Source organism: Panthera pardus, unplaced genomic scaffold (assembly GCF_024362965.1).
Source record: "Panthera pardus isolate Hobbes unplaced genomic scaffold, ASM2436296v1 HiC_scaffold_24, whole genome shotgun sequence".
In the NCBI taxonomy this organism is placed as follows: domain Eukaryota; kingdom Metazoa; phylum Chordata; class Mammalia; order Carnivora; family Felidae; genus Panthera; species Panthera pardus.
In genome coordinates, this window is record NW_026526810.1 from 74,407,882 (window position 1) to 74,433,482 (window position 25,601).

At 38.1% G+C, this 25,601-nt stretch overlaps 1 protein-coding gene across 6 annotated transcripts in view; it reads left to right on the forward strand.

Moving 5' to 3' along the window:
- AKAP6 (A-kinase anchoring protein 6) overlaps positions 1 to 25,601 on the forward strand; it is a 492,371-nt gene that overhangs the window by 96,099 nt on the left and 370,671 nt on the right. For 3 of the 6 annotated variants that reach the window (XM_019428105.2, XM_019428101.2, XM_019428107.2), the window contains exon 3: positions 17,371 to 17,728. In XM_019428105.2, the coding sequence (XP_019283650.2) occupies positions 17,405 to 17,728 (324 nt within the window). In that variant the 5' untranslated portion in view covers positions 17,371 to 17,404. Of the gene's footprint in view, positions 1 to 1,219; positions 1,321 to 12,474; positions 12,649 to 13,194; positions 13,246 to 17,370; positions 17,729 to 25,601 lie in introns of those variants that run through there. The other 3 variants (XM_019428103.2, XM_019428102.2, XM_019428104.2) reach the window with 3 other exon arrangements.

The window sequence follows — 25,601 nt, forward strand, 5'->3', positions numbered from 1 at the left end:
GCATAGTGACTATAGTTAACAATATACTTTATTATACATTTTAAAGTTGCTAAGAGAATAAATCTTAAATGTTCTCACCACATACTAAAAACTGTAATTATACAAGCTGATGGATATGTCAGCTAACCTTATTGCGGTAATCATTTTATAATATATATGTGTATCAAATCAGTTTGTACACCTTAAGCATACACAATGTCACATGTCAATTGTATCTCAATAGGGCTGGGGAAACAAAGAAAAAATGGAAAAAAAAAGTACAGAGGCTGAGTCTTTATGTTCATGATCAAATTTCTACAACCTCTTCATCCTTACAGTTCAACTGAGAATTAAGTACACATAGAAGCTGCTAGACCTTCGTTTCCTGGACCTGAAGTTTCTGGAGGGTGGGTTGTTAGCAAGTGTTGACTGAACTTGGTTTCCAGACTACCCAGGAAAGTGTCAAACAAAGTGAGATGCTCATTAAATACATTTTTTTTTTCTTAAACTCTAGTGTACATAAAACTGTCAGGCTGATATATTCTTCTACCTCCTTATAAATATGTCTAAATCTGTTTTCTTTTACATTTGCATCTTATTTTGCACATTGTGGTAGAAGAGGAAAACCATATTCTGTCAACTGTTTCTGTTTTTACATTATGTTAAAAAAATGAAATAAACAAAACTCTCACTTTATAGACTCCAGCTTAATTAAAGGGCCATTCCAAATGCTCTTATTTTAAAAATTGAGTCAACTGCATGTTAATAAAATATTCTGGATTATTTGTTTTCAGGCATAAGTGATATTTCTTACTCAAGAAACTCATTCAAAGGACCTTGGATATCTAAATCAGTGGTTGAGTCATACAGAACTATTAACAATGACAGGATCGTGGCAAAGGCCACAGTGAATAGAAGCTATGACAAGCAGAATCTGTCTGAGATGCATTTGTATTTGGCTTCAAATGACTAAGTAAGACCAAAAGTAGCTGTGTCATGTGATGTATGATATGATTGTTTTTCAGTAACTGAAAAATTATAAATGGATGATTTCTAGAGCCTATTGGAGAAAGGCCAGCTGTTTCTGAGTGTCACATCGGTTTTAACTATTGCTAACAAAGAAAGATATGAAAAATAAAAATAAAAAGCTTAGGAGACAGTCAGCTTTCAAGCATTTGAATCCCTCTTGGATGAAAGCCAGGTGCTCATGTGCCTGGATGATAGAGCTTATCGAAGACTTACCTAAGTAGGGCAAGAAGTGAAAGGCTCGGAAATGATGACCTCTCTGGGAACCTGCTGCTCCTTTTCTTCCCCGCCAGCCACCGCTGGACTTGGTTCATGGTGAGTGATAAAATCAAATGGCTGGAGGGTTTAGCTTTCAGCTTAGGCTTTACACTCTCATGGCAGAGGAGAGAGAATATGGGTTTGTCTGTTACACTGTTCAGCATTTTCCCCTTTGTACTCCTGTGATTTAGAGGAGTACAGAAAAAATTTTTAAAAAAGTTTTTTTTTCTGTGTTTGCTGAAAGGAAAATCTGGCAAAGCATCTAGTAATATTCAGTTTATAACTAATTTTCTAGAATTGACGTAGGATCTGCTGAGTTCTTTTTAGAGGCTTTTAAGTAATTAGCCCTTACTTAGCATTTTCTATATTGCTATTTATTTCACTAAGCAAGGGAATAAATAATTTATTAAGAAAAAGATAAAAATTCAATGAAGGTGAATTTATGCTTAAGCTGGTCCATGCCTCAGCCTTTTATTGTCTACCAGAATACACAGCCCAAAAATATTTATGAGCTTATACTGTCTCTATACTTTTCACTAGAAAATATGTATTTTGTTTTTCTTTGAAGGTCTGTGATATATAACTTTTGTTTGTTCTAGGAGTTATTTTTCAAAACGCTGATTCATATGACAACAAGTCATATTTTATCAGACACTCACCTTCAATTTAGATGGCTGGTTGCGCAGAAATGTTTGACAGTATTTAATGAATGTGATGCATATGAAACAAAACCATTGTAATATATTTAAAAAAACAGATTCTACTTGGCTAAAATTGTTTCTTTGAAAAGCAGACTTAATTATTCCTTCTTTAATAAAGAATATTCAGAGAAAGATCTTTGATCACATCAGATCTTTGGATATTAAAAGCCTTTGCCATTGCCCATTGATATTTTTTTAATCTGACATCAGAATCTTTAAAAAAAAATCATTTTTGCATGTCTGGGAGGCTAGGGTGGGAAGGAAATAATAGTGAATAGGAAATAATGCTTTTGAAAATCCTGGTCTTTATGAGAGTTCATCACCCGTAAAATGCCTTCTGTTTATGGAAGAACAGCAGTATGGGTAGTTATTTGATGTGTTCTCATGTTGCAGCATGAACAGCAAAAACGAATGTAATATTACTTGAAAGATTTGGCTTAAATTCCTTATTTGGTATTTCACTCTGATTCATTGTCCTCAAAAATGAAAGTTGTTTGCTAAAGCATGTATCTCTTTGTGAAACAAATAATAAAATAATTTCACCTTTAACTTGATCACTTAATCACCTGTGGCTTTTATCATGAAATCAGATTTAGTTTATAGGAAGCAGCTCTTTCTTAAAGAGATTGTTTGAGTGAAATAAATACAACCTTATTATTGAACTGAGTCACAGTAAGCACTTTGTTTTAAAAACCACGGTGTTTTAGGAGGTGGGTAGGTACAATTTTAAATTTAGTATTTTAACCAAGTGCCACATCCAATCTTGTAACATTCTCTACCAAAAATCAAAGACTAATAATTTTCATATTCACATAAGTTTGGAAATTAGTGACCCCTATTTAGAAATGCTCAGTGTACCTGAGAGTATTAAAACCCTGTCTGGCAATTAAGAAACTCTTTTAGGGGTGCCTGGCTGGCTCAGTTTGTTAAGCATCCAACTTCGGCACAGGTCATGATCTCATGGTTCGTGAGTTCGAGCCCCGCATTGGACTCTGTGCTGTCAGTTCAGAGCCTGGAGCCTGCTTTGGATTCCGTGTCCTCTCTCTCTCTCTGCCCCTCTCCCGGTTGCACTCTGTCTCTCAAAAAATTGAATAAATGTTAAAAAAAATTTTTTAATAAAAAAACCTCTTTTGTTTTTTAATCTATCTATATATATTAAATTTTTTAGAGACAGTGCAACTGGGGGAGAGGGAAGAGGGAGAGAGGGAATCCTAAGCAGGCTCACGCTCCAACAGGAAGGTGGGGAGGAGGGGCTGCGTCCCACAATCCTGGGATCATGACCTGAGTCGAAATCAGGAATCAAACCCTCAACCAACTGAACCCTCCGGGCACTGCTTAATCTAGATATTTTTAAGTTTTATGTTTGCATACAAATAGTTAAGAGTCAAATATATGCTCTTCTTTTCCATGTCCTGTTTTCCCAAGGAGAACAGGAGGAAGAGTTCTACCACTTTTCATCTTTTCTTTAAAAAATGTTTGTTTATTTTTGAGAGAGAGAGAGAGACAGTGAACATGAGTGGGGGGAGGTGCAGAGAAAGAGGGAGAGAGAATCCCAAGCAGGCTCCACGCTGTCAGCACAGAGCCTATTGTGGGGCTTGAGAGATCATGACCTGAGATCAAGAGTCAGTCGTTTAACTCTCTAAGCCAGCCAGGCACCTCATAGACTTTTCATCTTTTAACTGATTTTTTTGGTACCAACCTCTGTGTTGAGGCAATAGAATTGTATGACTACTTCCTATTTTCTCTCTTTTTAAAATTCAGGTATACTTAACATACAGTGTTATGTTAGTTTCAGTGTGCAATGTATTGAATCGCTGTTCAACAGTTCTATACCTTTCTCACTGCTCATCAAGATAAGTATACTCTTAATCCCTTTTATCTATTTCACCCATCCTCCCACCTACCTTCCCTTTGGCAGACCACCAGCTTGTTCTCTATATTTAAGAAGCTGCCTTTTTGTTTGTCTCTTTTTTTCTGTTTGTTCATGTGTTTTGTTTCTTAAATTCCACATATGGTATTTGTCTTTCTCTGACTGACTTATTTCACATAGCATTATACCCTCTAGGTTCATCTATGTTTTTTGCAAATGGCAAGATCTTATTCTTTTTTATGGCTGAGTAATAGTCCATTCCATACATATAGACACACATGCACCACTTCTTTATCCATTCATCTATTGTGGACAATAGATGGGGTTGCTTCCATATCTTGGCTATTGTAAATAATGCTGTAATGAACATGGGGGTGCTTATATCTTTATGAATTCATGTTTTTGTCTTCTTTGGGTAACTACTCAGTAGTGGAATTACTGAAACACATGATAATTCTATTTTTAATTTTTTGAGGAACCTCCATAATGTTTCCCCACAGTAGCTATGCCAGTTTGCATTCCCACCAACAGTGCGCAAGGGTTCCTTTTTCTCCACGTCCTCATCCACACATGTTATTTCTTGTGCTTTTGACTTTAGCCATTCTGACAGGTGTGAGATGATAATCTCATTGTGTTTTTAATTTGCATTTCCTTGATGATTAGTGATGTTGAGCATCTTTTCATGTGTTTATTGGCCATCTGTATGTCTTCATTGCAAAAATGTCTATTCACGTCCTCTGCCCATTTTTTAATTTGATTATTTGTTTTCTTGGTGTTGAGTTGTATGTTCTTAATATTTTTTGGATATTACTTCCTTATCATATATATAATTTGCAGATATATTCTTCCATTCATTATGTCAACTTTTGCTTGTCGATGGTTTCCTTTGATGTACAAACCTTTTTACTTTGGTGTAGCCCTAGTAGTTTATTTTTGCTTTTTGTTTTGCTTGCCAGTGAAGACATATCTAGAAAAATGTTTCTATGGTTGATGTCAAAGAAATTACTGCCTATGTTTTTTTCTAGAAATTAAATGGTTTTAGGTCTCACATTATGTTTTTAATCCATTTTGGGTTTATGATTATGTATGGTGTAAGAAAGTGGTCTAATTTCATTGTTTTGCATATAGCTGTCTAGTTTTCCCAACACCATTTGTTGAGGAGATTGTCTTTTCCCCATGTATTTTCTTGCCTCTTTTGTTGTAGATTAACTGACATTACAAGTGTGGGTTTATTTCTGGACTCTCTATTCTGTGTGTTTCTATGCCAGAACCATGCTGTTCTGATTACTACAGCTTTATAGTATATTTTGAAATTTGAGATTGTGATACTGCCAGTTTTATTTTTCTTTTTTCAGATTGCTTTGGCTATTTTTGTGGTTCCATACAAATGTGACTTTTCTCTTGTCTTTATCTGTTGACTTCTTATTATGAAAGATGAGAATTTATTTAGCTTGCCCCCATCCCATCTCTCTGTCACCCTTTCACAAGGGTGCACATGCATATGTGTGAGCCCACTCACAATTCCTGCTCTCTCATTCATCCTGTAAAATTATGTTGTGACTTGGATTATATCAACATTTAGTGTTCATATTATTAAGATTAGGTAAATGTAATTTTTTTTTTTAGCTAAACCACATAGAGTAATATGATTCCTGATTTGTTTTTGTACACTCTTTAATTTTTTCTGGAATTTATAATTACTGTTTGCTTAGTTTTCTATGTTTATTTCTATTTCAACCCCCAATTCTCTACCAGTTGAGTAAGTCTCTTCTAAGTATATTAATTTACATCAGGTTTTCTCTCAATGTCACCTGTTTGAAGCAGTCTTTCTGAGAGTCTTCTGACCTGTTCCATTCTGGACTGGATGCTTCCTTGTCTGGTACACAGCTGCCATCCTGAGATTTCCTTTCTTCATAAATCTGGAATGCTAGGTCTCCTGGGTTCTGATTTCCATGGCTTCCTCTTTCTTGGTTTCCTTTGTTTTGGTAGAGTGTCTAGAGAGACTTTGATATCTTCTGATAAAAGTATGTGGGAAGTTAGTTTTTGTGAACTTAAATATCTGAAAATATCTTTATTTTATCCTTACATTTTACTGTTTATCAATCTGTATTTATTTTGGTATACAATTCTATGCTATATTTCTTAACTTTTTTTTTTTAAAGTAAGCTCTACACCCAACTTGGGGTTTGAACTCATGACTCCGAGATCAAGAGTCAAATATTCTATTGACTGAGTCAGCCTGGTGCCCCTCTATGCTACAATTCCTTTTCCTTCTTAAGGAAAATGTTGTTTACAGTGTAGCTGCTATAGAAAAACACACTCTTGTGTGTCTCCTCTATTTTCAGTACTCTACTTCTGGTACTTTTGGTCACTAACTGTGTGGTGGTTTTTACCACACCAAGCAATTCTATGATAACAGCTGGGTATCCTATATTTTAACTCAATTCTGACATTATCTACCTGAAGATAGTGTCAGAATCCACAGGTTAAGGACTCAGTTCCTCAAGACTGTCCCCCTCCCTCCACCCCCTTTAAATGTCAATCTTAAGTCCAGGTTGTTACCTGTGTATCTGACTAGTTATAACTCATACCCCTCCTCAGGTTCCTACCACCCCCTTCTCAGGTTTGATTAATTTCCTAGAGCCAGTCACAGAATGCAGGAAAACAATTTACTTACTAGATTACCAGTTTGATAGAAAGGATACTAAAGCATATGAATGAACAGCCAGATGAAGAGATAAATAGGGCAAAGTCCAGAAAGATCCTGAGCACAAGAGCTTCTGTCCTCATGGATGTGTTTTTGTTCACTGATCTGAAGGCTCTCTGAACCATTTTTGGGGGTTTTTATGGAGGCTTCATTACATAGGCATGACTGATTAAATACTGATCGTTGGTGATTCATGCAGCTTCCAGCCCTTTTCTTCTTCCCCGAGATTGAAGGGTGGGACTGGAAGTTTGAATGCTTTAATCATGGTTGGTTACTCTGGTAAGCAGCACCTTCCTTAAGGGCTTTCCAAAAGTCACCTCATTAACATAAACTCAGGTGTGGTTGAAAGGGATTGGTTATGAATAATAAGGACAGTCTTTACCTTTTTGGTTTTGGTGCTATTTCAGGAACCAAGGACAAAAGACCAACTACTATAACAAAAGATACTTTCCTTGCTTTGTGCTTAGGAAATTCCAAGTCTTAGGAACTCTCTGCTAGAAATGATGACATAGACCAGAAATATGCTTCTTATTATAAGTCATAATATCATAGCTGCTTTTGAGAAATCCAAAGCAATCTAAGTTATGATTCTTTGTATATGTCTATACCTCTAACCTAAATTTCATTTTCCCTGATATTCTGAGATTCCAAATAAAGTGCCTTAGTGTTTGCCTATTTTTATACACTATGTGGGTCTTTTTAATCTAGAAACTTATGTCCTTCTATTTCTTCAAAATTTCATTGATGATTTTTTTCTTTTCTCTTTACTTTTGCCTTCAGGAACTCCTGTTCTCCAAATGTTGGGCCTCCTAGATTGGTGGCTAATTATCTTACCTTTTCTTTCCTAATTTCTGTCTTTTTTTTTTTTTTTTTTTTTTTTGCTTTACTTTCTGTGAGATTTTCTCAAGTTTATTTTCACCCATTGTATTGAGATTTCCCTTTTTGCTATCATGTTTTTATTTTTCCAAAGTTCTTTTTTGTTCCAAAAATATCTTTTAAAAATAACATTCTCTTCTTTTTTATGGATACAAAATCTTATCTCTGATAATATTTCATTTTCAACAAAATCATCTTTGTGCAAAACCTGTTTCCTACAGGTTGAGGTTGTTTGTTTGCTTACTTCAGGCCTATTACCCATATTAGAGCTTTCCCTAAATCTGTGCTAATTCTTGAGTGCCTGATCATATTTAGGAGTGGGAGACTAAAATGCTGAATGAATGCTCTGAATATGTGGACAGACCTATTGACTGTGGATGTCACTGTAGGGTGATATGGATGTGCTAGTTTTATATCTTGTCTTCTTGGACTGATCAGACCTCTTGGATAAAGGGATCTCTAGTCTTTTGACTAGAGGGTAGAGACTTTGGAGAATCAAGTTGGGAGAGAAGACTGGCGGGAAGGGGGTTCTCAACACACAGAATGTTATGTTAACTCACTCCCTCATTTTCAAGGTACTTCTTTCTTCAACTGTGTCCAGTGTCCCCAAATCCAGAGACCTTTTGATTGATCTTTTCTGGAGAAGAAACCTCCAGTCTTCTGACAGCATTGGGTGTGAGAGCAACCACCCAGCAACACAGAGTAAGGAAAGATTTAGGGTTATAACTTCTTTTAAAACATTTTTCAAACAAAATAAATCTCAATGTGCTATTGCCCCTTTACCCAGGCCACACTCAAGGTTAAGGGCACAGTCCTCCAAGGCTGTCAAGTGAGCCCAAGACTTCTGACAACAGCTGCAAATTCAAGGGTCTCCAGGGATATCCTCACCTTAAAGCAGCTGATAATAAATTTAGGGATCCTCACAGACTCCTTCAGATTTGATAATTTTATAGATCAACTCACAGAACTCAGAAAAACACTATACTTGTGCTTATAATTTTATTATAGCAAAATAATACAAATCAGAACCAGCCAAAGGAGGAAATAGAAAGGGTGGAATCTGAGACTGAGAAGGTTTCAACTGCAGAGCTTCCACATCCTCAGGGATACATTACCCTCTTGTCATTAATGTGTGACAATACTCATGGAGTATTGCCAACTTGGGAAGTTTGCTTGAGCTTCAATGTCCATAGTTTTTATTGGGGCTTCATTACTTATACATGATTGATTGATTGATTGCTCTGGTGGTTGCTCAAAGCCTGAACTCTTTAACCACATGGTTGGTTTTTCTGTCTGGCTAGCCCCCATCATGAGTCACCTTGTCAGCATAAACTGTCAGGTGTGCTCTGAGGGGCCCACAATAAATAACAAAAATACTCCTACCATTCTGGAAATTCCAAGGTACAGAGGTTACCTCCTAGAAGTCAGGACAAAGGCCAGACTTCTCTTTTTGTAAAGTTAATTTTTCTCTCTACACTCTTCTTTCTTTACTTCAGAGGTACCTGGTTTGACCAGTTCCAAAATGCTTAAAGGATTCTGAAGTAAACTCAGGTTGGTTCTTTGTTCTCTGCTCTTCTGGGTTAAGATTTAGCTTTCTTGAGTCAGCTAAAGAATTTATCACTTGTTCATACAATTTTCTGTTTCCAAAAAGATTATTGTTTTTCCTCCCATTTTTGAATGTTCACGTTAAAAAAAAGAAAAAGTCCCAAATAAAAAATCCCTCTGCAATGGTGTTAGTGGGATTTCTAGAGGAAGCAGAATTAGATATTCAGTTTGCTATCCCTACCCAGAAGTCACCCAGAACTCTCAATTTATTTGTCAGAATTTATTCAACTTCTAGTAGAATACCTATTACCACTAGATAAATAGATACTGAGTTAGCAAACACTTGTATGTTGGTGCATTAATACAGACAACTAATTTAGACTTCAGAATCTTTAAAAATGACTGTTCCTATAAGGCTCATTTCCTTTCTACTTTACATAATGAGGTCACAAAAGATAAATAGCCTCTTATCACTTATTGACTGGGGATAAAAATATAGGAATAGAGGAGGATCTTTTAACTTCAATGTTATCTATTTTTACAATATTTGAATTAATATATATTAATTTTTAATTAATTTAAAATAATTTTAGAACAGGAAAAAGTAAAAACATTGCATAAAATAATCCTTATAAAATTTCCACTTCACATCTATGATACTAGGGTTAATGGAGAACTAAAAATGGAGAAATCTTTTTATATTTAATGGAGTAGGTAGGACAGAGCACAGAACTCCTTTAATTACTCTGATCTGAAAGTCATATTTGTAGGCATCTTTTCTTTTTCTGTAGGCTTCCTTTCTTTTTCTTTCTTTCTCCCACCCACTCTCTTTTCTGGACCAGAAAGAGGTTTTTAAGCTTATGTTTTTTTTATATTAATGAAGTCTACCTGGAAAAGAGGATGTTAGTCCTCTCATAATGCTGATTTCTCATTTTGTTTTCTTGGTAAATAAGTGTAGATGCATTGATTTTCCTGTCCCATTTTAGAATACAACTGCAATCCTTTTCTCTTCTTTACAGTCTTTTTCAAGTTTCTGCTTCCTGTGAGATTCATTCCAAACTCCTTCCTAGCATGGCCTTTGCAGTACTCTTATATTATGCCCACAACTTACTTTGTAGCCTTGTCTGTTTCTGGTCCCCATCAAGCTCCCATTTCCTCTCAATGCTGAATTATTTGTTGATTCTCTTAACTTGGTGTAGCGGCATTCTCCCAGGCTGGAATTGTTTTCCCACTTCCCTTCTACCCCTGCCCACCTAAATCATACCTGTTTTTACCAGCCTATCTCAAATGTTACCTGGTTCAGAAAATATTCCTTATCTTTCCTCCTTTCAGGATTAATCCCAATCCACTAGGGCCTTCACAGGGCTTTGTTTGCCTACCTCCTGCTTGTGTAACAGGTATCAGTGGGTGAGTGTGTGTGTGGGGTTGGGGGGGAGAGAGTGGAGGGAGGGACAATTATAATATTGTCCATATTATAATTTCCTTGAGGGCAAATATGATGAATCATATATACACATAATACCTTATATAAAGTTGATTTTCAGTAATGTCAGTTTTCTTTCTGTTAATAGCACTGACGAGAGCAGAAATAGTGTAGATTATGTGTTAGAGTTTTACAAATCCATTTCCTCTCAAGACACTTTCTTGAACAGTAGAAAAGTAGCTGCCTAACAGTTAAAGATGATTATTAGCAACTTGGGATGAGAGTAAGAAATATGAACACTCATCACTGAATCCAGGTCCATGCACTCATGAGCATGGGCACCATTAGCAACTGACCGGTTGATGCAGCCAAGTGAATCTCTGGGTGACAGGAGCTGACTGCTGTGGTGGGGGAGAGAAAACACAGGAGGAGTAATGACTAGACGAGTCAATCTTGGTGTCCCTGCCACAGGAGAAGGACTTGATAATCAGGGTGGAGGGCTGGGGAGTAGGAGGAGAAGCCAAGGAAGGAAGATAGTTTGATGAAGTGTGTTATGGCTGATGGAAGACTCTATGCTCTGGGTGAGGGAGTTAGTGGTGACCGAAGGGAGACTGGGAGAGGTCCCTGTGTGATTAGCAGCATATAATCAACCATCTGCCTGGGGACACAGTTGTGCACAGAGGACATATTAAAGAGGGAAAAAGAGAGAGGGGAAACGCAGTGATAACACCAAGAAAATCGTTTTAATTGCAGAAGTCTGTCAGGGACCCACTATTTACATGTTGTCGCTCCCTTCCCTCCCTCCAAAGTCCTTCTCGCGGATATCCTATCCGCTTGCAGGCTGTTCTTTTGTGGCAGGAGGATTAGAAAGTGAGACTAATCTGGGGTTATGGCAGTGATCTCACTAAACCTTGTTACTCCAGGTGAATGCTGCAGGGCTTGGAGCCAGGAAGAGGGCTAAGGAGAAGGAAGAAGCAGACAGTGATTATGGAAACTTCCTTAGGAGCATCTTACAAAAACCACCCTTTATTTTTCCCCCCAAGAGCAAATCTAACTTAACACTTGTCAGGAACTCTTAGGCTCTCATCTTTAAGAGCTTAGAGCCATTTAAAGTTTCCTAATGTTTGACCTCGCAAGAGGCCAGGAATGTACACAGGCAGCAAGATTTAAAACCGGATAATGAATTAGAGCCTCATTCATCTAGGTAGGCCATGACATTTAATTCAGCCATTTATTAAACTTGTTTTTGTGTTTTCTTCGCAGAGCCTGATTCTAGAATGCCGGAACCAGATACAGGGTCCCCCTCTTAAGTTTATTTCTTTTTCCTTAATGTAATCAAAGCATAAGAGCTTAACCTTGGACAAAAATGAAAACATTCCAGTGGAACTTTTTTTTTTTCCTTTCAAAATTCAGTGTCTCTATAAATAGGTTCTGTAAAGGATGATTATGAGAACATGAAAGAGATGAAACGAGGAGGGAGGAAAAAGGATCCTCAGTGATGCCTAACATAATTTTCTCTGTCTCAGTTTTGTAACATGTGCGTAGTAGCAAACATATCTGTTAATTTGGCTAGAATTATGCTTTCATCTCTCACTTGTTTTTAGGGACTAGGCAGAGCACAGAAAGATTGAGAGCAAGTATTTAGGTTTGGGTTGATTTACATGGATGGTAGAACTGCCTCTCACATGATACACAGCATGATGTTCTTTACTTGGAAAGAGCAATTTCTTCCTAAGAAAGGAAAGGGGGCCTGACCCTATTCCACTCAGATTGGCTTTGTCAGCTGGTTATGTTAATGTAGTACTATTAATTTAATTATGCATTTATTAATTTATTCTGCTTTAGGATTACTCAGTTTTTAGGGTATGTTTCGTCTTGGTTCTTCTGAACTGTGACTGGATGTGTTCTGTCCACCCAAACACTCTTTTCCATAGTGATCCTTGTTTTGGCAACTGTCTCCTTTTTCTCTGCTCACTTATCACGGCTTGTTTGCAAAAGACCCAACTGTAACCGAACAGGCCTGGAGCTTATACATTAGTTTCCAAATAGGGACAGCGGAGTAGCCTTCTCTTTTTAAGAGATTTGGGCTACTAAGGACTTATGAAGCTGGTGCCCTGCAGACTCACCAGTGTCCTGCTGGCATGGAGCAGGCCTGACACCGGCCTTTATCTTGTTTGGCCACAGGAAGAGAACCCGAGGGGGGTGGAGAAGGAGGAGCCAGACGCTTAATCCCGAAGGACCTTTAGGGACAAAAGCATTTACAGTGAGTACATACGGCAGATTTCTGGCTTTTCTATTCTTTTATTTAAGAGAGAAAGATTACTAGAGAAGGGAGAAGGAGGTGGGCAGCTTTGATGGCTGTGTGGCTGCATTTTTCGGTCTCCTAGCTTGGTACAAGAACACTCTCTGATTGAAATGTGTCTTATTCAAGTCGAATGCATTCTGCTAATGTCAGGTTTCAGCTAAAAACTTGTGGACTGTCAGGAAGATAGCAGAACTGGTCCGTGTCAGTAAGCAATTTGTGGCATGTTTCTTCTGTTTCTATAGGATGATAAATAGAGTATGGTGGGAAAAGCCCTCCCACATATTTACAAAAGAAAAAAAGAAAAAAAGAAAAAGCTTTTAAATCTTTACCGCTTGCAGCTCTTGCACTTTAAATGTTGAATCTTCTTTGGATTTGTGGAAAGGGAAGGATTTGATTTATGTTATTTTTAACAGCAGCTGGGATAAAGGTGGTATTATCTCTAATGCTGGAGAGGTGGCCACAGATAATTACTTGATGGGGGAGGGGAAGGGGAGGTTACTGGTTTCCAAAAAGCTGGTTGATCACTCCTGTCACACATGCACCTTTGGAACCTGAGTGAGTGGGTGGGCACCTGGGCACATTTGGGTCATTGCTTTCATCTGTATCGTCTGTTGTCTAGTGGCTTTTTAAAAAACTTTCTCTGTGCCTGGAAAGGAATCTCATTTTAAGACGCCTTGTCAAGAAAGAATACAAAACTTACAGTATTTAGAAGAACGTATAATAGACCTGTGCTGAATTTCCTACTATTTGCATTCAAATAGAGTAATTAATTCAATGGAAAAGCAAGCTTGAATAGGCATGATAGGGGCAGGAAAAATATACATAAAGGTTGTTACTATAGGTCTCTACAATGTGAAGCAGTTTTCCTTTAAATTATAAATTTATCTTTGAAATCAGATGTGATTCTGTGAAAATCAAAAAGAGATTGGTTATCCATGGGGGCTTATTAAATGTGAACTACTAGAATGGAAATTTAAATGTTTATGGTAATTACTTTGCATGAAAATGGATAATTAATCAATTTTATGCCACTTTCCAGGCTTGCTATGCTGTTACAACACAGGCAGTATTCCTTTCCCAGTGGCAAAGGTATACTAGAGGGAAAATAGAGATTAAAATAAAACTTGAGTAACCCCTGCTTTGCTTTACTTCTCTGAGATACTGAAGTTTTCTTGTTTATACTGTGCTCAGTTAAATATAGAAACATCACATCCAGGTTGAAATTTTATAGACACAGGAAAATTTTGCTTTGCGGCTTGAATATTAGGTTTCCTTAGCATTTACTCATGTGTGATGAACACCAGCTACATTTTTGTATAATGTTTTTATTTTATTCTGTGTGTCCTCTACATATACAGCCACATCTCTGTTGTCAGTCTTTCGTTTCAAACTCTGAGAGAATCTCCCATATTTGTTTCTCTGGGAAGAATTAGCAACACATAATGTGTTAATAATGATTTATAAAATGCATTTGCGTGGTAATACTTTACTTCATTCCATTAAGTAGGAAAATCTATTGATGCTGTTCATGTGCTTTGTTAAAATGGAGGACCAGCACTTGGTATCTACACAGCTCTCAGTATAGGCAGGATGCTATTTTAATGGCTTTGGAATCTCTGGAAAATAACCCAGGGTAATCACAGATTTTTATGGTCTGATGGGATCTCATTAATCACCTAGTCCAATTTTGTCATTTTACATATGACGAAACTGAGACCCAGAAATGTGGAGCATCTTGTCCCACATAAAACTGCACTGTGCCTGCTTAGTGCACAGCCTGATGGTATCTATGGAAATATTGTATATTAGGACATAAATTGCTTTGAGTCGATTTTTTATATGTTCTTTAGTTTATAGTAGGATGTATATTCCAGAGAAGGCCCTGTGTTGATTCAGGAGTTTCAGAGAAAACACAATGACCAAGCATCATTTTTCAGTTGTGCAGCGTGCTTAGGAGAGATCTGGGGTTGCGTGTGTGAGTCAGTGTGTGGGTGTGGCAGAAATAGTTCACTGTACACTACCCTGGCATTTAGTTTTCTGATTTGGGTGAATCCGGTTTCTTATAAGAGGTAACCATTGTGATACCATTGTCTTCTTCATTTAACACCAGGTCTATGACCTTCCAGTGGAAACCTTTATTAACCTTTGTGTATCCGATTCCTTCTCTGGGATTGTGATTCTAAACGGATTGCCCAGAGAGCAAGTGAATTGATTAAAATTTTAAAAGTGCTTTGAGAAATCAGAACCAGAGCCTGTCTGAGGCTAGGGTATGAATAAGTAGATGGCAGCTCACTCTTCCTGGACTTTTATTGCTTCTGAAGTTTTGATATCTCTTCATTGTGTTTTTTAAATAGCCAGGTCTAGGGGTGCCTATGTGGCTCAGCTGGTTACGCTTCTGACTTGGCCCAGGTCATGATCTCACTGTTCATGAGTTTAAGCCCCCCAGCAGGCTCTGTGCTGACATCTCAGAGCCTGGAGCCTACTTCGGATTCTGTGTCTCCCTCCCTCTCTGCCCCTCCCCTGCTCATGCTCTGTCTCTGTCTCTCTCAAAATAAATAAACATTAAAAAAATCTTTAAAAAATAGCCAGGTCTAGTATGATTTTAAAAATTGTATGTAAGAGTGGTTAAGAATGTGGGGCATGGATTTCTCTCTCTCGCAATTAGATGGAGAAAACTGTTGAATTGAAGCCTAAAATCACTTTCTAAGGCCAGTACCAGAGTGATAAACTTACCTTAAGACATAATATTTTATTTTTACAAATAACTTTGGTTTTAAAAATTCATCCATAATCCTGCTTATCATCTAATTTAAAAATTAAATGTTCAAGAAATTGGGAGGGGGGCAGTGCAATGCAGAGTTGGAAGGTTTCTGAAATAATATGTCATAGGAATAACTTATTCTTAAGGCTTTTGTCAATTCAATAAGTTTTTTCATTCTCTGTGCCAATTTCTGTATGGAAAGTTACATGTTGCTGGTCAAAATGGGAGCTTTCTTGATTTTCCCCCCTCTATTTTTGTAGGTAAAATAATTTTGCTATTGTTACTAAGTGAATAGTGAGAATCTAAAGAAATAAAGGCTACTTTCTGGAAATCACATTTAATTTCATATTTTGTTCAACCACATTTCATCTTTGGAGAAGGGAGCTAGAATGTGTAGAACCAGAGAAAGTGTCATAAAAGAAGAAGAAACCCAGGGATGCCAGAGTGGTTCAGTAGGTTAACTGTCTGACTTCAGCTCAGGTCATGATCTTGCAGTTCAGTTCATGAGTTTGAGCCCCAAACTGGGTTCTCTGCTGTCAGCAGGGAACCCTCTTGGGTCATCTGCCCCCCTCTCTCTGTCTCTCCCCTTACCCACTTGTACCTTCTCTCTCTCTCTCTCTCAAAAGTAAATGGACATTAAATATTAAAAAAAAAAAAAAAAGGAAAAGAAACCCACTACCTTGAGTAGAAGAAGCTGCTTCTGAAACTAAAAATGTCTATTTGAAATGTTTAAAGTACAAGATCCTAAACGTTGTCATTTTATGTTAGACTAGTTCTAGAAGAAAGATAAATTATATAGTTTAGATCATTACATTAGTAAGCTAGCTTACTAACAAGCTTATCAACTTTACTTTAAAAAGAAACTTTATTATGACTTACAGTTATGTTATTTTAAACATATTTAGTTAACTTCTTAATGTTAAGTGTTTAAGAGCAATTTATTACTCTTGAAATTCTAGAAGCTTCTAAAATTTTCAGTATCACCAAAAATTAATGTAATTTAAGTTGATAGTTAATTAGATATTTTGTATATACTAATTCCTGATTTATACTTTCTGGCAAAGTATAGGTTTGGAATTACTGCATGATATCCTTTTATCTAACATATCATAGAAAGGAGCAACCTCTCCTGAATTCAGCATAGTGTTTTTGTTAATTAGAACCTTGTTGCCTCTCTAGTTATCCCACGTATTGAATATACTGATTATAATAGCCAAGATGATGCTTAGGTGCTTATAGTAGAAAAGCCCCAAGTGATAGTGACTAAAACAAGATAGAAGTTTGTTCTTCTCTCAATAAAAGTAGTTCAGGGCAGCAGTCTAAGACAGATACAGTAGCTCCTTGTTATCCTGTGGGATCCATGTTCCTACCACCTTGCTCTATCATCCTCTACTGCCATACCCAAATGCATCTCCTGGTCAGAGACAAAAACTGGAACTCTAGTCATCAAGTCCACATTATAGGCTAGAGGCAGGGGGAGAAGCAGAAGGGCAGAAAGGAGGCCCCTCCTAAATTAAGTCAGGTCCTTTTAAGCAGCTCTCCCACACATTCACTTACACCTCATTGGTCAGAACTTAGCCACATGGCCATACCTAGCTGTGATGGAGATAGGAGATGTAGTTGTAAATTCTTGGCAGGAATATGCACAGCTGAAAAGCAGGATTTTATTAGTAAGGAATGAGGAGACGATGGATGGTGGGGTAGGCAATACCACATGGTTTTGTGTTCCTATTATATGCCGGGTCTTGGAGCTACTATGTAGAAACTCACAACACCTCCTTCTGTTTTTGCCATGAGCTATGGTTTCTTAATTTAGAAATCTGGCTTAATTTAGAAATCCTGTTTCTTCTGCGAAGTATGATTTCTTTATTTGGCAATCTTGTCTGACTCTTGCTTTCTTCTTTCCTCTTGCCTTTCAGCTGTTTTGGAAAGAAGTAAGGTTTAGACTTCTCCATGTTAACCATGAGCGTGACACTTTCCCCTCTGAGGTCTCAGGACCTGGATCCCATGGCTACTGATGCTTCACCCATGGCCATCAACTTGACACCCACTGTGGAGCAGGGTGAGGGAGAAGAGGCAATGAAGGATATGGATTCTGACCAGCAGTATGAAAAGCCACCCCCATTGCATACAGGGGCTGACTGGAAGATTGTCCTCCATTTACCTGAAATTGAGACCTGGCTCCGGATGACCTCAGAGAGGGTCCGTGACCTAACCTATTCAGTCCAGCAGGACTCAGACAGCAAGCATGTGGATGTGCATCTAGTTCAACTAAAGGTAAGGAAGGTCTCTGGACTTAGGTCCATTCTAGACAGAAGTCTGAAAAAGGCTGTAGCACCTGGCGCCTGAGTTCTGTAACTCGCAATGAGGAAATGTCCAGGAAGAAAAATAGAATACCAGGTTCGATACACATGGGCAGAATTCATTCTTGCCTGATTTCAATTCATGGGTTGGCTCTCTGGAACCAAACTGATCTTAGGGGGTAATGCAGACAGGGGGGAAAAGAGAAGGGCATTTTGGTGCAGTGTCATAGAAATCAATTATGAAGAATAAAAGTATTTTAAAAGGTTTAATAAGCCTCTCACAGGTAAAACATCAAATTGAGCTGTGATTGTGAGTGTGTGTATGTGATTATTATCTTATATTGCAGTTGATGCCACCTTTGTGGCATACAGTGAGTTCTGGCATGATGGGGAGGGGTAGTGTTTGCCTTTTAGAATGAGTCCTTTCATCCAGGTACAATGTGTCATGAAGAACAAAGGTGCTTTTATAACAACTCACTCAATGTTCAGATGTTAAAAAAATGTCTGTGGATTCTAGAGCCCTTGAAAAGCCTGATGTTTGTTAATCATGAAATGGAGGTGCTAGTAAAGAGTGTTATTAATAGAGATTCTGGCCTAGGGACCCCACATTACAGTGGATCTTGTCCTGTCATAGCCACTTATCTCATCCAGGTCCCTGAGGCAGACACACGCTCAGGTTAATGACCAGCAAAGCAAGGCAGATTTGTCATCAATCAGGGCATTGACCCCAAATCCTAATGTAAATTTCTAGTTAGTTAGATGAGATCTTAAGGAGAATTTTTTTACCTAAGCGAATTCATCCCAAATGATCTGAAACCAAAGACCAAACAGATTCCTGGATCTTAACACTTAAATGGTTTATAGGCTGCAGCCATCAGTGTGAGAAGAGAAGGTGGGTAGTTAAGGTAAGAGAACACGTGCCCCAAAGCCTAGAGCAGAGCTGGCTCAGCCTTTAGGCTGGGTCAATAGATCCTGAGCCCGTCTTCCACATTAGGGAGAGTCCCAGAGAGGAAAGGATGGAACTGGGGGAGAGAGAGAGAAAACAAAAGAAGCCAGAATAGCAAGGTGGCTAGCTGGGCTTCTCCCAGGTTGAGTAGGCTTGGGTGGTTTTCTTTCCACAGGTTTTTTTGGGAATGAGAAAGTGCAAAAAGGATAATAGAAGGCTAGGAACTAGTTTCAGTGTAAGCCTGCCTGTTTCCCCACTGTGTCCATAGGGAATAATTTGTCTCAGTCTTTGAAATATGGTTCCTTTAATCAAAGGAGCAGCTCTCCTTGAGGCTGGAGTGAAATGGAAGTCAGGGGCTTCACCTCATTCCTCCTCTCCTCTGTTGCCTCTAATGCTGCACTTACATGAGACTCCTGTAAGTAAATACAGGGTTGGGGTTGTCAGGCAAGTTGACTGTTGCTCCGCCCAAATCTTGCAGATTTACACAGAAAAATTTAAATCTTAATTTCATGCAGGAATGTAAAGTTTTTATATAATCAGCCAGGGTTAGGGTTAGTGTTTGAGAAATCACCTCTAGGGTGATTTGCTTGTCTTTTTCTCATTGGAACTGTCACCTTCTCACTTTAGTCAAAAAGCATGTAACACCTGCCTCCACCCAGCTCTGTCCCAAGGTGTGGTCTGTCTCCTCTGCTGAAAAAGGAGCCCCAAAAGAGCAGGAATTCAACATAGTAATCACAGAGTAGTTAATCAAAGACTGTTAAAGGGATGAATTGACATTGTCTTATATTAATTTAATTTTAGGGTTTCTATCACTACTTTTTTTTATACTTGTCTCATCAAGTGACTTAACCAACATTTTCTGTTATGTTCTCAAATATTCTGTAATAATAGAGCCCTTTCACACTGAGCCCAAAGTCAACAAACTCTGGTCAGTGAACTGAGACTTAATCTACACAAGTCTCCTAATCTCACATATGGTTAAATTTCCCCTTTATTTGTGTAATATTTCTTTATTCAACGAAGTAAGCACTTTGATGCATTTAAAACAATTTTAAATACATGTCAATTTCTCAGATTCCCACATTGATCCACAGAATAAAGGGGCAACTTGGACATAATGTTTTATATGTGAAAGCACAACAAAACAACCTTGTGGGAGCAGCTCTCATGTAAGGGATATGGCAAAGCAGAGGGGCAGACCCAGCCTGGGCAAGACCAGCCATCTGCTATGGGATGTCCCATTTTGGCTCTTACTGCCTTGGTGAATAATTCATTTTTTTAATTTACCATGAAAAATAACCATCCCAAGGATGGTAATGCCATGGCTTTAAGGACCATCTAGGCACAGATAATTTCTAGATTTATATATCTATCCTAATGTTCTCCCAGGAACCCCATCTGCCTAACTGACATCTCTAATTGTGTCTTTAAGTGAGAATCTCAAACCAGATATGACCATTGAAAAGCTCTTAATCCGTCCTACCCCCATGTCTTTCCAATTTCAGTGGAAGGCACCACACATTGCAAAGCCCAAGTGTGACTCTCCATCCCACCCATCTGTCTTATCAACAAGTCCTATGGATCTGTCTCCAAAATATGACTTAAAGCCATTCACTTTTCCACAACACTACTGTTGTCTCCCTAGACAAGCCACAAGACTGCTTGCCTGGGCTACTTGTGGAGTCTCCTCTACCACCTGCAGTTTATTCTCCACACAGTAGCCAATGGAATCTTTTAAAAATGTAAATCAGGTCATGTTTTTCCCTTGCTTCCTATTGGCTTCTAATAAATCCGAAATCTCTTCCTGTGGCTCTGCACCTGTTTGGTTCTCTGGCCATGTCTCCTGTTACTTTCTCCTTGTTCATAAAGCTTCAGGCACACTGAAATTCCAAAGGAATGTTAGGCTTTTTTTAAGTTAGACATCTTGCTTCAGAACTTTTCCTGTTGCCTCTGCCTAGAAACTTTCTTCCTCTGTCTTTGCCTGGTAGAGTCTGGATTCTCATCAAGCAGTCAGGCAGAGGCGCAGCCAAGTTCTAACATCTGGAGGTGCAAGCCTAAGAGAGAGTTAGGCAGGGGTTGGGGTGAGGTGGGGCCTGCACTGTGTTTGATGAAGGGCAAGCACAAAAAAAGGCACTACCTTTACCTTGCTTGTTTTTGTGCCTCACACTCCCTTTCAACATTGCTTGCTCTATGTCTTGTTACCATGGTCTTCTCTGCCATTGTGTGGATGTCTAACTTAAAAAATCAGTTGAAAAGTGCTTTTGGAAAATGCTTAGGATAGGCTAAGCCTATGGTTTGTTTGCTTTGTTTGGTTTTTTAGATTCCATATATAAGTGAAATCATATGGTATTCTTCTTTCTTTATCTGACTTATTTCACTTAACATAATGTTCTCTAGCTCCACCCATGTTGAGATGGGTGGTAAGATTTCATTCTCTTTTATGGCTGAGTAATATTTCATTGTGTATATATACTGCAGCTTCTTTACCCATTCATCTATTGATGGGCACTTGGGTTGCTTCCATATCTTGGCTATTGTAAACAATGCTGCAATAAAAATAGGGATGTATATATATTTTGAATTAGTGTTTTGTTTCCTTTGCGTATATACCCAGTAGTGGAATTACTGGATTGTATGACATTTCTATTTTTAATTTTTGAGGAAACTTCATACTGTTTTCCATAGTGATTGCACCAATTATATTCCCACCATCAGTGCATAACAGTTTCCTTTTATCCTTACCAATGCTTGTTATTTTTTGTGTTTTTGATTTTAGCCATTCTGACAGATATAAGGTGATATCTCATTGTGGTTTTGATTTGTATTTCCCTGATGGTTTGTGATGTTGAGCATCTTTTCATGTGGCTGTTGGCTCTCTGTGTATCTTCTTTGGAAAAATCTCTGTTCAGGTCCTCTGCCCATTTTTTAATTGGATTATTATTTTTATTATTATTTTGATGGTGAGTGGTATATGTTATTTATATATTTTGGATATTAACCCCTTATCAGATGTATCATTTGCAAATATTTTCTCCCATTTAATACATTGCCTGTTTGTTTTGTTGATGGTTTCCTTTGATGTGCAAAAGCTTGTATTTTGGTGTAGTCCAAATATTTCAATTTTGCTTTTGTTTCCCTTGCCTGAGGAGACATATCTGTAAATATGTTGCTAAGGCCAATGTGCAAGAGATTACTGCCTATGTTTTATTTTAGGAGTTTTATGGTTTCAAGTCTCACATTTAGGTTATTAATCAATTTTGAATCTATTTATTGCTTCAATTTTTATTTATTTATTATTTATTTTTATTTTATTTAAAATTTTAGTTAGTGACCATATAGTGTAGTATTGGTTTCAGGAGTAGGATTCAGTGATTCATCACTTATGTATAACACCCAGTGCTCATCACAAGTGCCTTCCTTAGTACCCATCACCTGTCTTTTGCATATGGTGTAAGAAAGTGGTCCAGTTTTATCTTTTTGCATGTAGCTGTTCAGTTTTCCCAACACCATTTGTTGAAGAGACTGTCTTTTTCCCATTGTATAATCTTGCCTCCTTAGTTGTAGATTATTGACCATATAAGCGTGGGTATATTTCTTGTCTCTCTAGTGTGTTCCATTGATTTATGTGCCTATTTTTGTGCCAGAACCATACTGTTTTGATTACTACAGCTTTGTAGTATATCCTGAAGTATGGCATTGTGATACCTCCAACCATATTCTTCTTTCTCAAGGTTGTTTTGACTATTCAGGATCTTTTGTGGTTCAATACAAATTTTAGGATTATTGTTCTAATTCTGTAAAAAGTAATATTGGTATTTTGACAGCAATTATACTGAATCTATAGATTGCTTTAGGTAATAAGGACATTTTAATGTTAATATATAATGTTATTATATATTATATGTCACTTTCTCAAGGAAGCCATTCCTGACCCCTATTCTAAAACATCCATCTTCTTTCCCAGCAATTATCTAGTCCATTATTCAGCTTATTTATTTATTTAGTAGCGATCACTAGCTGCAATTATCTTATTTATTTGTTTACTTATTTGCATTAGCCCCAACGACCTCAAATGTCTAATTCTCCACTTTATCCCTGTGGCCTAGGACAAGAGCCAAGCACTTGAGGGGGGCTCAGTTCACATTTGTGGTTGAGTCCAAGTTTGTATGGTTAGTGCCTTCTCTCCCCATAGATAGGCTTGCCCTGGAAGTTCACACAAGGAAGGCTGTTTGTCAGGGGTTGAATTAGGATGGAGGCATTGGATGAATCAAGGCTCAAGTACATTTGGGGTATTACTTTCTCATCATAGAGAATCTGAGTGGCTCAGAAGTCTTGGCGATCGTTCCTAAGAAAGTCTTCATGGAAGAGTCTAGGTGGCTTCTTTCTGTAAGTAACTATGCCTGGTCCTTCTCCCCCTCCTCACTTTTCTGTTTGACTCCTTCTTTGGTAATGATTTTAGTCAATAAGCATATGCTTAGGTCTTTTGGACTCAAATCCACTCTTTTTCTTTAAAGGTAATTTTGCTTATCTTCTGGTCATTATGTTGATCTCAAAGTTTATTTATCAGAAACTGTATTTATATCAACCTTACTTCCAAGTTCTTAGGGGAAGTTTTATTGTAACCCCCAGGATGAACTACAAAGCACTATTATGAAGTTCCCATGTTGGCAGGTGGAGAAGTGATTGTTTTAGAGAGTGAATAAAAACATCTAACCTTAAGACTAAAATATGGAAACAATGCAATATATTATACTGTGTAGTTTTCCCATTATTTTTAAGCTGAAAATATAATCCACATATCTTACTTCTTAGCTTCCATATATTCTTTAGTTAAGAAGTATGAGAAACCAACTGAACCATTTTTAGAAACTTTCCCCTCTCCTCCCTCTCTTCTTTTGGATTCTGAGGCTGTGCTGTGTAGGAAAACCAGACTAAGAACCTCACAAGATTTTGACTTTAACTGAGACTTCTTGTCTGGATGAATGTATTTGGGTGCTAAACAGGCAAATTCAGCACCCCTGCTTCCTGATTAACAGTCTTCTTAGGGAAAATATTATTTGTATTCCTGGAAACATGACAGGGAAGAGGTAAAGCTTAGTCTAGCTAGCATAGGGTAAATTATGTGCCTACATGACAAATAGAAGTCTTGACGTGACATAGCTGGAATCAGCTCCTCCAAACAACCTACTTTAGATAAATTGTGCTCTCAGCCACCTCCAAATGAATTTTGTGTCTGTTTCTTGGATTTGGGCCTGGTTCTCAAAGTTAGAACATTAAACAGAGACTCTGTTTACAAGATGTTCTGACTGGGCTGTATCCAGATTGAGATGTGCCTGATATCTGGAGTTGAGCCAGATACCCAGTGACTCACGTGGGGTCTGGAGGGCTTGCTGGAAAAAAAAAGCTTGAATTCTCTCTGTAGCTGAAGTTGGCACATCAGATGGGCCTGATGGACTGAAAGTGATGGAGGTCCTAGGATGAGGGAGCTCTTAGGAGAGAATTCACCCTCATCATGGGGCCAGGGGTCTGTACTAGTGCAGGAGGGAGCATAGGGAGGGGGGTGGTAGTTTGTGGTAAAGTGTGTTTCTGACTCTTGGATCCATCCTGAGCAGCCAGCCAGGCGGCGTGAGGACCCAGGGAAGGGAAGAGGTTGTGGAGGTGACTTGGAGGACCTGCGTCAGCTGACTCTCTGCCTGAAATTCTTCCCTCCTCTTGTACAGCAGGTGTAGAGGAAGGGGTGTTCTCTTTCTCCCACTACTGGAGCATAATTAGCTGAAGTCTGCTGGAGGTGGCAGAGGTTGTTTCAGAGTGGCAGCTGTGAAGTGCTGGGTCTGCTGGCCATGACTGAGCAGCAGCCAGGGTTGATTCTTGGGTACATCTAAAATATGCCCTAGGATTCTCAGAAATTCTTCATAAAGGGAACCCTGAATGAAACTAAAGTTCTGACATTAACAGTTTGGAGCTTGAAGGATTCTGATCTTAATGTTAATATGACCAACTTGAAATGTACGTTAAAATGGCAATCCCAAAAGCATATTCCAAATTCCAGGAAACTAGAAAATAGAGCTGAGTTTTCTGTTGGTAGGTATAAAGATATTACTTTGTTTTGACTTCCCCAAGCCCAGATTTGTGGCTGGAATTTCTTATATGGTTGATGTGAATTCCTCGGAGGGTATTTTCCCAGGAAAGCTGGATGTTCATTGTCTAGTGTTTTGGGAGTGTGGCTTCAGTATGGTGCTTATCAGTGGACAAGTTTTTCCTATGGTTAGTGCCTAGATTATGAAAAAGTGTTTGGTGTCATTGACCAATAAAAATGGATGAAATAAAAAGAGTGTTTAATGTTTGAAAAGCTAAGTTTAGATATTCGGGACACCTGATTATGTGGAAAATTCATCTCAATCTTGGAATAAATATCTCCCCACTTCCCTGCTCACACATCCAATGCTAGAAAACTGGCTGTGTGCTAAATAAATACTTTTTGCTTGTTGACTGGTTAATATATTTTCATCATGATTTTGGGAGATGATCTAAAAGTCTCAGATCTAGCACATGTTTCCTACTACAAGTCAGTATTCTTGGTTAAGATTTAGGAAGGGCAACATGGAAAAATTAACATTGGTAGCTTCTGACACATACTACTATGGAAAATTTTCGAGTATATATGAGCCTTACTCACATACACTAATGTATTTAGAGCTCAGGATGGGAACATTAATTGTCAAGGTGGCCCAATAAGTCTACCAGATTTCCCAGCTGTGTAATTAAAAAAAATTTTTTTTTAGTATTTATTTTTGAGAGAGAAAGAGACAGAGCACGAGCAAGGGAGGAGCAGAGAGAGAGGGAGACACAGAATCTGAAGCAGGCTCCTGGCTCTGAGCTGTCAGCACAGAGCTTGACAAGG